Source organism: Schistocerca nitens, chromosome 10, assembly GCF_023898315.1.
Source record: "Schistocerca nitens isolate TAMUIC-IGC-003100 chromosome 10, iqSchNite1.1, whole genome shotgun sequence".
Classification (NCBI taxonomy): domain Eukaryota; kingdom Metazoa; phylum Arthropoda; class Insecta; order Orthoptera; family Acrididae; genus Schistocerca; species Schistocerca nitens.
The window spans coordinates 91,697,118-91,714,238 of NC_064623.1; the positions used below are offsets into that span (position 1 = coordinate 91,697,118).

Below are 17,121 nucleotides of genomic sequence, written 5' to 3' on the forward strand. Positions count from 1 at the left end.
GTCAGCGACCTTCAATAGTTGCATAAAACATACTTAATAAATGAAATCAATACATATACAGAGAGCATAGAAGAAGTATGTATTCATTTTTGTACTTATTTTTTCATTTTGCATCAGATTTACCTTTTGCTGAACTTTGCCTTTCAGTATACAATGAGTTGCTTTCTTGCATTACTGTCCAGCACATCATACTGTGTCACATGGAAAGACATGTACTGATGCTGTATATTATACTTCTTCATCATATTCAGAACTTAATGACACACAAGACACTGAGGTAACCCGTCTTTCTCGACAAACATAACTGTTCGTTCCAACTTGGCGAAAATGGAAATGGGCGGCTTCTTCTAGAATTCACTATCACTACTGCATCCAGTATGAAGCACAAGACATAGCTTAGAGACAGGCATGTAACACAGTAGTGCACCTGTGCAGTGAAATGGACCCTTATGGCGAAATAGGGGATCCAGTATTAGATTCAGAATTCAAAAGAGCTTTGGAAGACTTAAGATCAAGTAAGGCAGAAGGGATAGACAACATTCCATTAGAATTTCTAAAATCATTCAGGAAGTGGCAACAAAATGACTATTCACATTGGTGTGTAGAATGTATGAGACTGGCAATATAGTATCATACTTTCAGAAGGACATCATCCACACAGTTCCGAACATAGCAAGAGCTGACAAGTGTGACAATTGTTGCACAATCAACTTAACAGCTCAAGCATACAAGTTGCTGACAAGAATAATATACAGAAGAATGGAAAAGAAAATTGAGGATCTGTTACATGATGATCAGTTTGGCTTTAGAAAAGGTAAGGGCACCACAGAGGTAGTTCTGATGTCGTAGTTGATAATGGAAGCAAGACTGAAGAAAACTCAAGACACATTCATGGGATTTGTCAACCCAGAAAAAGTGTTTGACAATGTAAAATGGTGCACAACATGTCCAAAATTGTGAGAAAAATAGGATAATCTACAGGGAAAGGTGGTTAATATACAACATTTACAAGAACCGAGATGGAACAATAAGAGTGGAAGACCAAGAACAAAGTGCTCAGATTAAAAAGGGTTTAAGACAGGAATGCAGTCTTTCACCCATACTGTTCAATCTCTACATCGAACAAGCAACGAGGGAAATAAAAGAAAGGTTTAAGAGTGGCATCAAAATTTAGGGTGAAAGGATATCAATGATACAATTTGCTGATGACATTGCTATCCTCAGTGAAAGTGAAGAAGAACTGCAGGATCTGTTGAATGGAATGAAAAGTATAGTGAGTACAGAATATGAACTGAGATTAAATCAAAGAAAGAATGAGATAACGAGAAGTAGAGGAAACAGAACAGTGAGAAACTTAACAATACAACTGTGGACCACGAAGTAGAAGAAGTTCAAAAACTCTGCTACCTAGGCAGCAAAGTAACATCTGGATGGAGCAAGGAGGACACAAAAACCAGACTGGCACTGGTGAAAAAGGCATTCCTGGCCAAGAGCAGTCTGCTAGTATCAGACATAGGTCTTAACTTGAGGAATAAATTTCATAGAATGTACATTTGGAGCAAGGCATTGCATGGTAGTGAAACATAGACTGTGGGAAAACCAGAACAGAAAAGAATCAAAGCCTCTGAGACATGCAACAGAAGAATGTTGAAAATTAGGTGGACTGATAAGGTAAGGAATGAGGAGCATCTCCGCAGAATTGGCGAGGAAAGGAACATATGGAAAACACTGACAAGAAGAAGGAAAAGGGTGATAGGACATCTGTTAATGCATCAGGGGATAACTTACATTATACTAGAGGGAGCTGTAGAGGGTAAAAGCTGTAGTGGAAGACAGAGACTCCAGCAAACAATTGAGGATGCAGGGTGCAATAGCTACTCTGAGATGGACAGATTAGCACAGGAGAGGGATTTGTGGTGGGCTGTGTCAAACCAGTCAGAAGATTGAAACTTCCTGGCAGATTAAAACTGTGTGCCACACCGAGACTCGAACTCGGGGCCTTTGCCTTTCGCGGGCAAGTGCTCTACCAACTGAGCTATCTAAGCACGACTCACACCCCGTCCTCACAGCTTTACTTCTGCCAGTATCTCGTCTCCTACCTTTGTAGAAGAATGGTGACCAGAAAAAGAAGAAGAAGACAATATTATCAGTAATCTTGGGCACTTTGTAGATAATGTGATTATACTGAAACACTGTCTTAGAAAAGCTGCCTTATTTTCAGTCAGACAATGATAAGATGAAAAAGTAGTGCAAAGATTCCCAGCTTTCTTCAAATGTTTAGAAATGTAAAATTTTACACTTTACAAAATGAAAACATGTAATATCCTATACCTACAATTCCAATAAGTCGCAGTTGGAGTCAGCCAATTCACGTATATACCTCATTATAACAGTTTATAGGGATATGAAATACCGTAGAACACTATCAATAAATCACAGTTGAATTTGGTCAACTCACATAAATACTTTACTGTAACAATTATAGGAATACAAAATGGAAGGATCATACAGGCTTAGTTCATAAGTAAACCACGTGGCAAACTGTGGTTCATTGGTAGAATACTAGGGTAATGTAATCAGTATACAAATGATATTGCAAACAAAACAATTGTATGACACAGTCTACAATATTGCTACAGCTGTATCATACAGGATTATAATGAGATGTGGAATGTATGCAGGGACGCTAGCATAAATAGTCAGATATTTGTTCAACCCACGAGATAGTCACAAAAATCTGAAACAAATTATGTGGCATATGCCTGAAGATCAGCATAAATCATTGCACTAAAGCACACTTAGGAAGTATGAGGAACCAACCTCAAACGACTCTGTAGGAATATACTACAATTTATGTATCACTCGCACAGGTTCTGTGAAGGCACAATTACACTAATTACAGCACACACAGAACCATTTAAGCAATCAGTCTTCCCATGCTCCATACATGAAGGAGCCCTAATAATTGGTTCATTGGGAAGCACCTTCTCTCATGCACTTTACAATGCCCTGCAGATTTGGATTTAGATGAAGATGTACTCCTAAAATACTTGCAGAAACTTACACTGATATGTGCAAGGGCACCGGAATCTCAGTCTAGACTGAAATACATTTCTACAGAGTTGATATCTCACTTGATGCATTTTTTATTAGCATTTATGTTGTCACTCAGAGTCACAGACAAACATACTGTAAACGTGAAACATTTATATTTCTAAACAGGATATTAAATTTTGAGTCTTCAGGAAGATAATCTGCACTTATGAGTCTTACATGTGGTCTATTTTTACAACACAGATATGCATACAAGATGAGAAAGAATGGAATTAGGAAAGGGTGTTGTAAATGCTTATCAATTGGTTGCAGGATATATACAGTAAATGTGCTTTCACAGTTTAAATTTAATACATCAATCATGATTTTCAGTCGCCATTTGCAGGAAAAATAACAGCTATGCAAGAAACAATTATTCTGGTAATTTGTGGGTCATCTAATAAAGTACCACAACCTTGTAGTAATCAGATAGGTTCCTTATTTCAGCGCTCTTTCAGTGATGAAGTTTATACACAGAAATGAGTAAATAGTCCCTAGACACACACATATTAAATGAAACATTTTGCCCAACTGCAATAGGCACTTTATTGTGGTAATATAAATGTCCAAGCCCACGTACGAGGGGCGTTCAATAAGTAATGCAACACATTTTATTTCTCCACCAACTTCAGTTGAAAAAATATGTTGTGGGACATCATGGAATATTCCTGCTTCATTCCTTTAGTGTCTTGAAGTTTCAATAGGTGGTGGTACTATATGTATTCTGAAACAGAGGTGCATTCCGAGCACAGAGCTCTCATTGAGTTTCTTTTGGCAGAAAAGCAGAGCATCACAGATATTTATAGGCACTTTCAGAATGTCTAGGGAGATCTGGCAGTGAACAAAAGTACGGTGAACCATTGGGTGAGGTATCTGTCATCACTGCAACCACGTCGCGCAATCCTGTATGATCTCCCATGAGCCAGTTGGCAATTCACAGCTGTGACTCCTGCATTGAGGTTCTAAAATAATAGTACCCTATTAGCACCCAATAAACACAAAAAAAGATTTACAGGTTCTGCCATGCTTGTAATACTAGAGCACAGCACGCAGAAAAGACCAGCTGCGTGCCACCAACCAGTTATCTAACCCCAACATCCGGTCCTTATCTACACCAGAAGTTAATTTAGTGTAACACCGTGCTAAGTAGGCCTAAAATATATAGGCAGCATGAGAAGTCAGAGACTAAGTCCAAGAAATGGTTGTTGCTTGCCAACACACTCATTTGAGGTGATTGTCAAATCACAATCAAACACACTGCTGCACAACTGGACGTCTCACAAAACTTAACTGGACTGCTCTTTCTCATACACCCCACATGCTGGATCTCGCACGTTCTGACTTCCATCTGTTTGGCCCAATGAAGGATGCACTTTATGGGAAGCAGTACCAGGGTGATGGCCAGATGTTGGCCAGTAGAGTGGTACTATGTGGGCATACAGGCCCTCCCAATAAGATGGCATAGGATCGTCACATCAAACAGGCATTTTGTTGAAAAATAGGGTTTTGTTGTCAAAAGAGTGGGGAATAACATGGTGTATTGGAAACATGAATATAGGCAATCTGCTTTTAGAAAAAAAAATGAGTTGCATTACTTATTGAACATCCCTCATATTTCAGCTCTTGTTGCATAAGTTTCTCAAGTACCATGCCAATTTTGAGCAAAATTTTTGATGTGCAGGAAAAGTGTTGTCAGTCATCTGCAGTAGACATCCAAGAAAATATTGTTGCAGCCTTTCCTGACAAGTGAAGCTATGATCACAACTTCACAAAAACACATATATTCTCTTATGTATTTTGTTGTTTACAGCTCCTCTGTGAATTAAATCGTGTATATTTTGACCACAACACCAGGCATAATGTAACCTGCACAGTGAGCTAATGCATTAGCCAGTAGCACAAAACAGGGTGAACTACAGAAGTACTAAAATCTTCAATTCTCTAAAGAGCAACATCAAATGCATGGGCAGGAACACATCTTTGTTTAAACATAACTTAAGAAAATAACTCCTAGACATACCACATTAGCCTCTGGACGAACTCTTCACAGAAAGTAAATATAATCCAAGATTCATCTGAAAAGTTCAGTGAATAGCCTCAGAATATAAAATACTTTACTGGCCTTCAAAGTAATCACCACTAATCCTCCAGCTGGGTGCAACACAGACTTTTGGGTTAAGCTCTTACTGAACAATGTCGTGGCACCTGTGGTTATTGCATCGGACGTAATTTCTGGTCTGCCTTCACATCAGAAAACACGATTTTCCCATTGAATACTTCTTCAATTTCTCAGTAACAGCATAGACTGCTATTTTATGGTCAAACTGTTTTTTGTTGTTCTGGAACATCACAGGTCATTATTTTCCCATCTGAAAGGCCGGAAGTCGCATGTTACATATTCTCCAATTTCTCACACATGCTTACACATGTACCTTCTTGCGACAGTAATTTTGTACCTGTGTCCCTGCGATTGTGTATGGAACCTTGCTTTAAGATGTACAAAACTCAGAAAATATATCAATATGCTTATTCTGATTTTTTAATGTTTTATAATATGGGATGCGATGTTCACATTTCCGGTATTATTTACATTAAATGTAAATTAAAAATCAACTCTAAAGTAAGTTTTTGGTTTTCTTGTTACTTTCCTATAATTCTATCCTTCCAACTACCCTAATTATTGAATAAATATGCCCCAAGATTTTGTATAGAAAAATAAAATATCACCTGCAGTTGGAAACTGTCAACAAATGCTTCTCGTGGAATCACTCGAAGCACTAAAGCTACATGTTATCGGACATCCGCAATGTCTGCTCATTCAACTTTCTTGCACAACTGTGCTTTTACACCCTCATTATTCTCCAGATTTGGCACCAGCAGACTTCTTTTTATTTTCTCAACTTATATTAGCCCTGAAGGGCTTACTCTTCACAGACGTTGCAAGTGACCACAGTGCTTTGAGCGATTCCACAAGAAGCGTTTGCTGCCAGTTTCCATCAAATTTACAACCCATTTCAGAAGTGCACTGTAGCTAACTGTGGCAATTTTGAAGGCTAGTAAAGGAATTTTGTTTGTAATTTTTGTTTCCTTTATTTTCGGAAACCATTCACCAAACTTTTCAGACATACCTTGTATAAAAGTTCTGTTCACGTCTGTACAACAGCGATAATGCTATTATGTGATTATTAAATGACCCAATGTTCAGAATAGTATTTTTTATATCTCTTCTTGCACCACTGCATGCATTCTGCCTACAATTTTTCATTTCACAGTAATTTTCCTTCACAATAACAACAAAGTTAACAAAGGGAACAACATATAATCCTTACAGAGCTCTATGAAATGAATGTATTGTGTTTGTGTGTTGAATTACCTCAGAAAATTATTTCACATGACATCAATGATTGCAAGTATACAAACTAAGCTAACTTTCTAATGCTTTCATAAATAAAAGTAGTAACTGCTCACAAAGCAAACATTGTTGTCATCAAGCATTCAAGATGGTATACTACATGTGATTTTCAATTCAGATTTTGATCAACATAAAAACTCAGGAACTTTGGATAATAAGTTTTACATATTTTCTTTCCAAAGGACTGTACTGTTATGTGCTCCCCTGCAAAGAATTAACTGAATTATTGTTTTCCTAAGTTAAGTTATATATCAATAACCAAGAATCAATCAACAGTACTTTTGTATATTTTATTTATTGCTGCTGTTTGCTTCATCATACTGGATAAAAGGCTGACATAAGCAGGTAGTCTCAAACATAATTCCTGTAGCTCCATTATACAGGGTGCTGCCGAGCTGTCTGACACATTTAAGATGTTCATAAATTTTGAAATGGAAACAGGAAAGATAAAGTGAACAGTCTGTAAATACTCTGAAATATGCCACTTATTATCCAAATTTTATCAGCTTATTTCTTGAAAGTGTGTCTGAAAGGTGGCCTCCATTTAAACAAAGCACTGTTGTAAGTACATCCTGAAGTTATAGTACATGTGCCTCTGTAGGTTGCCATCAATAGTTGCAACTTCATCAGCAGAGGCTTGTTTTATTTCTCCAATGTTCACTATACAGCTCTGAAACATGCATTCTTTCAAGAATCCCCACAAGAAAAGATTTTGGATAGTAATATCAGGTGACAAGAAGGCCAAGTGGTACCTCAAAAATGAGAGATAGACTTCCAAACATTCCGCCAACAACAAACCTACTGTTTTGAGTAGTGCAGCATACTGCATCTTCTGCCCACAAACAAAGAACCTTCCGGTCAATGCCTAGCTGTTGTAAGTAAGGTCGAATAAAGTTTTCTGTGGCAGTGACATAATATTGTGAATTAACAGTCACTGTTTTGCCATCTTCCTTCTCAAAATAAATACAGGTCACAAACCCAAAAACACCAAATCCACACCAAGCGTCACTTTGGGACAGAGCAACAGCTTTTTGTGAAGCTCTATAAACATAAGAGAAAGGAATTATCCCACTCACTTTTGGGAAACTACAAATCTAAACATGAGTGACTTGAAAGGAATTTGAACTGCTGTCTTGCCATGTCTGAACCACTGCACTAGATCGCTCAATGCAGCTCAGAAGGTACTGTGTACTCTGTTTGTTGATGAAGCCCAGAAGGAGGAAATGGGCTTCATTGGACATGAAGAAAATATTCACAAAACCAGGTTTTTTGCTTACCAAATTGATCATGATAGTGCAGAAATTAGCTTGTGCTTCTTTGACTCTGGGGTTAAGTTTCTGAGCAATCTGTAAGGATCAAATCTGAGCTCCTCACACATCTGGCATAAACTTCTTCAACTCTCCCCTGAAATGTGAGACTGCTGGCACTAAAGCATCAAGGACTAAATACAAAAGCTTCCCCAACCCTCCGCAAGTTTTTGTGTGTGCACACTGGTCTCAGAACTCTGTGCTTCACATTGCACACATTACCGCTGTTTTCAAGCTTCTCCGACCAAAGCAGTATGGTATTCTGAGATTGTATCTGATGGTGTCACCTGCAATGTGTTGCACTTTTGTTGCAATTTAGTTTTGAAATATACAGATAATAAGATGCTGTACACTCCAACAAGCCTTTGCTACAGGAATATGAAATGGTATTCTCTCCTTTACCCTTTGTCTCTCTGCCTCCCAATACAAGCCAATGTTCATGCACAATATTCATGGTCAAACTGTGTCAGTCAGCTCCACACTACCCTGCAATATGGCACATTAGAACCTTCTGAAAAAGGAATGAGAATGGGATGTATATCCAGGCCAATTACTTTTCTCGTGTGTGATTTGTGATCCAAATAGTACCCCAACTCATGCTTTTCTCACGTAACATCATAAAAACCACTGACTGCATTGAGGATTTCTTTCTGGGAGAACATAGCACACTACCTCAGATGGAGAGAGTCATTGACAGATGTAGAAATAACTCTACACGTGTTAGGACACTTGCCATTCATGTTGTATATTAATTATTTGCAGACAATATTAATAGTAACCACAAACTAGTTGCAGACGACAGTTATTTATAATCCAAAAAAATGCTGCACAAATGTTTAGTCTCATCCTGCAAAGATTTCAAAGTGGTGCAAAAAGTGGCCATTTCCCCCGCATGTTAAGAAATGTATAATTTTGCACTTCACAGAATGGATACACGCAATAACCTGTAACTACAGTATCAACGAGTTACAACTGGAATCGATCAGCTCATACAAGTACCTGGGTGTAACAACTTGTAGGAATATGAAATGGAATGACCACATAGTCTCAGACATAAATCACGTAGCAGATATCGGTTCATTGGTAGGATATTGAGGAAATGCGGTCAGCCTTCAAAGAGGACTGCTCACTAAAAACTCATGCATCTCACCCTAACCCTAAAATAATGTTCAAGAATTGGGAATTGTACCAAACAAGACCAACAGAGGATATTGAGTGTACACAAAGAAAGTCAGCACGAATGGTCACAGGTTTGTTTGATCCTGGGAGAGAATCACAGAAATGCTGAAGAAACTTAACTGGAAGATATCTGAAGATGGATGCAAACTATCACATGAAACTCTGCACATACTATGAGGTCTGTTCAAAAAATTCTGGAACATTCCTAATTTCATGCCAATGGTGTCTTGGAGTGAAATGCAGTTCGCATCCCTGCACACGCCAGTGTTTAATAAGTATCTGCCGGCAGTTTCACTGTTGTATGTCTGTTAATTATTGTTCAATGCTGTATTGAGTAGAACATTGTGTCACATAGTTTGCAATTTTGAGATGGTAGTGTTAGAGGAGCTATGCGTCTGCGTTAAATTTTGCATGAAACTCAAGGAAAAATGTTACAGAGCCACACCAAATGATGCAGTAAACCTATGGTGATGAGTGCTTAAGCCATCCTAGGTGATACGAATGCCTCATAGCGTTTAAAAATGGCCAGACGGAGTTAAAGATGACCCTCAATCAGGACACCCTTTGATGTCTGTCGATGATGCTTACATCAGGAACGTCAACAAAACTGTGCGTGCCAATCGAAGAGTGACTGTCCGAGAGGTTTTAGTGCAGAAGAATGTAACATTTCAGTTGGATCATGTCATGAAATCCTGACACAGCATCTTGGGATGCATTGTATTGCTGCCAAGTTCATCCCGCAGCTCATGAGTCAAGACCAGAAAGAGCTTTGCCTCGCAATCAGTGAAGAACTTTTCAAGCGCACAAATAAGAATGAGATGTTCCTCAAGAGCACTATAACTGGTGATGAGACATGGGTCTACGGTTATGATGTTGAGACCAAGATTCACTCTTCGCAATGGGTTGGAAAAGGTTCTCCAAGAACAAAATATGCTTATCATGTTACTGCAAATGTCAAAGCCTTGCTGATAGTTTTCTTTGACTTTGAAGGATCAGTTCATCATGAATTCATGCCACAGGGAGAAACTGTTAATCAATGGTACTTTCGGGACACATTGTGACACCTGTGAGAAGCGGACTGCGAGACAATTCATGGCTCTTGCATCACGATAATGCACCTGCACATTCGTCCCTGTTGGTACATGACTACTGCACAAAAAATGAAATCACTGAGCTGCCTCATGCTCTTACTCTCCAGACCTGACCTCTGTGGACATTTTTTTATTTCCAAAGCTGAAAACCCCATTGAAAGGACAAAGATTTGTGATGACAGAAGATTTGCAATGACAGACCAGATAAAGGAAAATTCATGGACAGCACTTTGTGCGATCCAGAAAGAAGTGTACCAAGACAGTTTTCACCATTGGAAGTGGTGTATCAATTGTGGAGGAGAGTATTTTGAATGAAACCATGCACAAAAAGTAAAAGGTAAGTGTAGAAAAATTTTGTGGACAAAGTTCCAGGATTTTTTGAACAGATCTCATATGTTTCAAACACCAACTTTAAGAGATGAATCTAGGAATATACTACAACCCCCTTTGTATTGCAGTTGTACAGATTGCCAAGATGAAATTTTAAGTAATTACAGTGTGCACAGAGGCATCTAAGGTATTATTCTTACTGTGCTTCACATTTGAATGGAATCGAGGTAGCCCTAATAACTGCAACAATAGGTCATTCTCTCCACCAAGCACTTCACAGTGGTTTGCAGAATGCAGTTGCAGATGGAAATGTAGGTGTAGGTGTAAAGGAGCGGTTATCAGTTATATCAAACACCTTTCATCATGTTGTGCACAGGGGATTTCAGAGATTATATTTGGATGTAAAGACACACAAATTTTAACACTTACCGAAGTTTCTTCTTTAACAGATATGTACTCAATCTCTCGGTCCCGAACACCACGTGGGTCAGCCCCCACCTGAAGGAAAGGAAATGAGTGATGTACAGGTGAAACACAGAGTACAAGCAGCACCGATGAAACCAGTCTACAGAATATAAATGATTACACCATCACAATTTAAAACCTGTACCAGAGCGAGATTCGAACCCAAATTTCCCCCTTATTGTGAGACCCATCGCTCACCCAGTCACTAGGGATAGAAACAAAGTTAACTGAAGGCCCTGAAATTAAATAAACTGATCAAAAGGGGATGAAAAGAATCATTCACACTGCAGACTCTGCTGTTTATGAATGTTTGGGTGACATGAAGTTGCAGAGATTGTGGTGTTGGTCATTGCAGTTTTTCTGTGGACTTTGAATGTGTATATATTTTTGTGTCTTGTGATACTCAGCCAAAAGCATGAATTACCTAGACCTAATAGACAGAGAATGAAAAACATGCAATCATTTTTAAGTTTCATCTGTTAACTAATTGGGTAGAACAGGTAACACATATCAAAGAAAAGTGCCTTTTATGACACTGTTTATGGTGACAATACACTGATATAGATTATTTCAACATCATGTGGGTTATATTTGTGACAACTCGCTACAATTACACTATGCTGTGCCTTTCACAGTGGTTTGCAGAGTATGTACACATATTATGTGCAATCTGAGAGTATTTTTACAAATAACATACATCAATACAACCTTCTCAGTTTTCAAGCTGTATTACTTTGAATAGAATACTAGCCATTTTGATAGCTGTCTCCACTATGGTCATGAGGATTTCAAATCACTGACTATTGGGTCTGGCATGACATTCCACTTATATAGAGGCAATGGCAGCATTTGGAACCTTCCAGATAGAGCCAGAGTGGCAAATGCACAGAAGGCAAGTTGGGCGTCTTCCAGCAGCTCCGTCCTGCTGAGGGACCGAGTCATGTCAGATGGCGAAAGAGGCCGATGCTGCATTTGGAACTGCCACACCCACACCCCTACAAGCATCAAGCCTCTTTCTTTGCTTTTGCTTACTGTCCAAAGCCTGACCCCATACTTTACTAAGTGTGTAATCTCGGTCTCTTTTAAAACTGTTTCTGTTTATTCTAATATTGGCCACTTCTTTTAAAGCAGAATCCCAATACGATGGCGTTCGAGCCAACTCTCTCGTCTTTTCAAATTGTATTTTATGCCCATTTTTTAGGCAATGTTCAGCCACAGCTGCCGAAGAGATACAGGTTGAGATCAGTGCTCTGCCCCACCACAAAGGTAAGAGGTGTGTTAAGCCCCATTAAAGGCAACACAGATCGTCAAGTTTCTGGCATTTATGGTGTCACCTGTGTTTGTAGCAACATTTACATAAATCAAACTACCGGCACTGTTGCCGAACACTGTACAGAGCATTCACATCACTTACATGACAGCATTTTGTGAAGTCATCTGTGGCTGAATATTGCCTAGAAAACAGGCACAAAATACAACTTGAAAAGATGGGAGACCAGAGATACACACTTAGGAGGGCACGGGGCCAGGTTTTGGACACTGAGCAAAAGCAAAGACGAATGCTCGATGCTTGTAGGGTGCGGCAGCGGCAGTTTCAAATACGATGCGAGCCCCTCACACCGTCTGACATCACTTGGTTCCGTTGTGGGTGGAGCGGCTGGGAGCTGTCCGACTCACCTTCCGCACGTGCGCCATGCCAGTCCTGTCTGGAAGGTTCAAAACACTGCCATTGCATCTACACAGGGTGGGTCAAAATGGACTTCACAACTTTCAGATGATACAGAAATTTATTGAGATAACTTATAGAATCGGTAGACGTGTCATTTTGCAGCAAACAACGTCAAGTTTCACATAAAAGTGTCAAGTATCATTTTGGTTTGATGTGACTACCATTTGTGATATGGCAAACATCCCACTGGTAATCAATTTCTTCCCACAATTATTGCGGCAAATTGGGTGTAACTTGCGCAGTAGCAATGTAGATTCAATTTTTCTCAGTGAGCTAAGTAGTTTCATTGGGGAGAAACATACACATGGTCTTTAATGAAATCCGAAGAAAGAAATCCAGTGGTGTCAAGTCCGGAGAGCGACATGGCCATGCAATTGGCCCTTCACAGCCAATCCATCATCCTGGTAAGCCACTATCAAGGACACCTCGAACAAAGTTCTTGTACCAAGAGTAAATTGTAGGGCCTGCTCAGAGGTTCTCTAGTCCGAACAGTTGAAACACACAGCAAGCATGCTCTGCACCAGCGAAAATAGCCATTTTAACTGTGCACTATACTGCTGCTCCTGGTGGTGGAAAGGGACACTGATACCCTCCACGGATAAAACTTGGAGTTGTTTGTTATAAAATGACGAATCTACCGATTTTGTAAGTTATATGAAAAAATTTTGATATAGTTCCAAAGTTGTAAAGTTATTTTTGACTCACCCAGTATAAGAAAAATGCTGTGCCAGCACTGGCAGTCAGTAATTTTAACTCCTGATGACAATGCCTGATCCACTATTGAAAGTTCGAGTATTTTATTTGAAGTGACACAACTTGTAAACTGAGAAGATTATATTGAAGCATGTTGCCAGAAAAGACTCCGAGAACAACTGAAATAGGGTCCATGTAAAAATACAGCAACATGCCTGTCATTTAAGTAAATATTTTTGAATCTCAATCTACAAAAAAACTTGATATATCCAACCCAAACACACAGATAATATCTATCCAGAAACTCATCAGTGCAGCATTAGAAACAGTCAAGCAGAAATGAATAAGTTTTGTTTTTAAAACTTTCATTATGTGTCAGCATTTTTTTGCACAATGTAGGTGGTTAAATATTTTCATGCCTGCATGCTTTGCTCTTTTCTGTGCAAGACTAAGGTTAAGTTGTCAGTTGTGAAGGCTATTTTTATGTATTCTCTAAATCCAGTCACAGAGCACAAATATTTATCAATCGAGTTATTAATTTCAGTCAACGATGACCGTCTTCAGACCTGAGAAAATGCAGTATATTGCACCTATTGTATGATCACATATATAATAGTACAGTCATAATAATTGATACTAATATTATAAATGTAAAAGTATCTCAGTCTGTTATGCTTTCATGGCTAAACTGCTGAACCAATACTGATAAAATTTGGCATGGAGATAGCTTGAAGGCCGAGGAAGAACATAGCTACTTTAGAAAGTGTGTAGTACAACACATTTATTGATTTGAAGAATATAATACAAAATATGGAATAATAATTACTCTTTGAAAAAGCTATTTATTCTTTGACTTTTGAAATGTATCACATTCATGAAAATGCTTTTATTGTTTGATATGTTCTAAAATATATATATATATATATATATAGATTCTTCATGTACATATACATGTTTAATCCATACTTCCATACCAATATCAGTCACAAACCCATCGCATTTTGGCCTCTGAGCATCTTGGGTCTCTCATTTTTATTGCTGCATTAAAATTTGCACGAAGGTCTCATGGTTAGGCGGTTAGCACTGCTGGTTCACAACCATGGGTTCGAGAGCTCAATTCCCACCCAGATCATTTTTTTCCATCCATCTTTTTGCTCACGTCTTGATGTGTGCATTTCCTCATCATTTTATTATCATCAATGTGCAAGTCACCATAGTGGTGTCAAATAAACAGACTTACACTACACTCCTGAACTTCCCAACCAGGGTCTCCCAGCCACTAAAGCTATACACACATTTCATTTTACAATCCATCTTCCTTACTAACATTTTAAATGCAAAAGTGACTGTCTGTTATGTTTTCACGACTAAACCACTGAACCAATATCTGTGAAATTTGGGGTGAGATAGCTTGAACGCTGATGAAGAAGATAAGCTACTTTAAAAAGTGTGTAGTACAAGTTTTTTATTGACTAGCAGAATATCATACAAATTAAGGAACAATATTTACTCTTTGAAAAAGTTACTTAGTCTTTCACTTTCGAACTTTATCATATTTGTAAAAAGCTTACACTGGTTGATGTATTCTATGTAATATTATTCACCATAATTAATAAAATGCTTATTCAGTTCTCGACATCTTTAATCCATACTTCAATACTAACACTAGTATTATTAATTGTGAAAGCAACTCATTCAATTACATTTTTATGACTGAATTGCTGAACTAATTCTGACTGTTTCCAGAATGAGATTTTCACTCTGCAGCAGAGAGTGCGCTGATATGAAACTTCCTGGCAGATTAAAACTGTGTGCCCGACCGAGACTCGAACTCGGGACCTTTGCCTTTCGCGGGCAAGTGCTCTACCAACTGAGCTACCGAAGCACGACTCACGCCCGGTACTCACAGATTTACTTCTGCCAGTACCTCGTCTCCTACCTTCCAAACTTTACAGAAGCTCTCCTGCGAACCTTGCAGAACTAGCACTCCTGAAAGAAAGGATATTGCGGAGACATGGCTTAGCCACAGCCTGGGGGATGTTTCCAGAATGAGACTTTCACTCTGCAGCAGAGTGTGCACTGATATGAAACTTCCTGGCAGATTAAAACTGTGTGCCCGACCGAGACTCGAACTCGGGACCTTTGCCTTTCGCGGGCAAGTGCTCTACCAACTGAGCTACCGAAGCACGACTCACGCCCGGTACTCACAGCTTTACTTCTGCCAGTACCTCGTCTCCTACCTTCCAAACTTTACAGAAGCTCTCCTGCGAACCTTGCAGAACTAGCACTCCTGAAAGAAAGGATATTGCGGAGACATGGCTTAGCCACAGCCTGGGGGATGTTTCCAGAATGAGATTTTCACTCTGCAGCAGAGTGTGCGCTGATATGAAACTTCCTGGCAGATTAAAACTGTGTGCCCGACCGAGACTCGAACTCGGGACCTTTGCCTTTCGCGGGCAAGTGCTCTACCAACTGAGCTACCGAAGCACGACTCACGCCCGGTACTCACAGCTTTACTTCTGCCAGTACCTCGTCTCCTACCTTCCAAACTTTACAGAAGCTCTCCTGCGAACCTTGCAGAACTAGCACTCCTGAAAGAAAGGATATTGCGGAGACATGGCTTAGCCACAGCCTGGGGGATGTTTCCAGAATGAGATTTTCACTCTGCAGCAGAGTGTGCGCTGATATGAAACTTCCTGGCAGATTAAAACTGTGTGCCCGACCGAGACTCGAACTCGGGACCTTTGCCTTTCGCGGGCAAGTGCTCTACCAACTGAGCTACCGAAGCACGACTCACGCCCGGTACTCACAGCTTTACTTCTGCCAGTACCTCGTCTCCTACCTTCCAAACTTTACAGAAGCTCTCCTGCGAACCTTGCAGAACTAGCACTCCTGAAAGAAAGGATATTGCGGAGACATGGCTTAACCACAGCCTGGGGGATGTTTCCAGAATGAGATTTTCACTCTGCAACAGAGTGTGCGCTGATATGAAACTTCCTGGCAGTTTTAATCTGCCAGGAAGTTTCATATCAGCGCACACTCTGCTGCAGAGTGAAAATCTCATTCTGGAAACATCCCCCAGGCTGTGGCTAAGCCATGTCTCCGCAATATCCTTTCTTTCAGGAGTGCTAGTTCTGCAAGGTTCGCAGGAGAGCTTCTGTAAAGTTTGGAAGGTAGGAGACGAGGTACTGGCAGAAGTAAAGCTGTGAGTACCGGGCGTGAGTCGTGCTTCGGTAGCTCAGTTGGTAGAGCACTTGCCTGCGAAAGGCAAAGGTCCCGAGTTCGAGTCTCGGTCGGGCACACAGTTTTAATCTGCCAGGAAGTTTCATATCAGCGCACACTCTGCTGCAGAGTGAAAATCTCATTCTGGAAACATCCCCCAGGCTGTGGCTAAGCCATGTCTCCGCAATATCCTTTCTTTCAGGAGTGCTAGTTCTGCAAGGTTCGCAGAAGAGCTTCTGTAAAGTTTGGAAGGTAGGAGACGAGGTACTGGCAGAAGTAAAGCTGTGAGTACCGGGCGTGAGTCGTGCTTCGGTAGCTCAGTTGGTAGAGCACTTGCCCGCGAAAGGCAAAGATCCCGAGTTCGAGTCTTTGGTCGGGCACACAGTTTTAATCTGCCAGGAAGTTTCATATCAGCGCACACTCTGCTGCAGAGTGAAAATCTCATTCTGGAAACACCCCCCAGGCTGTGGCTAAGCCATGTCTCCGCAATATCCTTTCTTTCAGGAGTGCTAGTTCTGCAAGGTTCGCAGGAGAGCTTCTGTAAAGTTTGGAAGGTAGGAGACGAGGTACTGGCAGAAGTAAAGCTGTGAGTACCGGGCG

The 17,121-nt window shown here is 40.0% G+C and overlaps 2 protein-coding genes across 10 annotated transcripts in view; one reads left to right on the top strand and one right to left on the bottom strand.

The window, feature by feature from the left end:
- LOC126210633 (zinc finger protein 239-like) overlaps positions 1-17,121 on the top strand; it is a 468,318-nt gene that overhangs the window by 412,867 nt on the left and 38,330 nt on the right. The window lies entirely within an intron of this gene.
- The window catches only part of LOC126210630 (zinc finger protein 501-like), a 157,674-nt gene that overhangs the window by 92,079 nt on the left and 48,474 nt on the right, over positions 1-17,121 (bottom strand). For 7 of the 8 annotated variants that reach the window (XM_049939940.1, XM_049939939.1, XM_049939936.1 and 4 more), the window contains one exon: positions 10,842-10,910. The exons of the other annotated variant lie outside the window; for it this stretch is intronic. In XM_049939940.1, the coding sequence (XP_049795897.1) occupies positions 10,842-10,910 (69 nt within the window). The remainder of the gene's footprint in view (positions 1-10,841; positions 10,911-17,121) is intronic. 8 annotated transcript variants of the gene reach the window in all.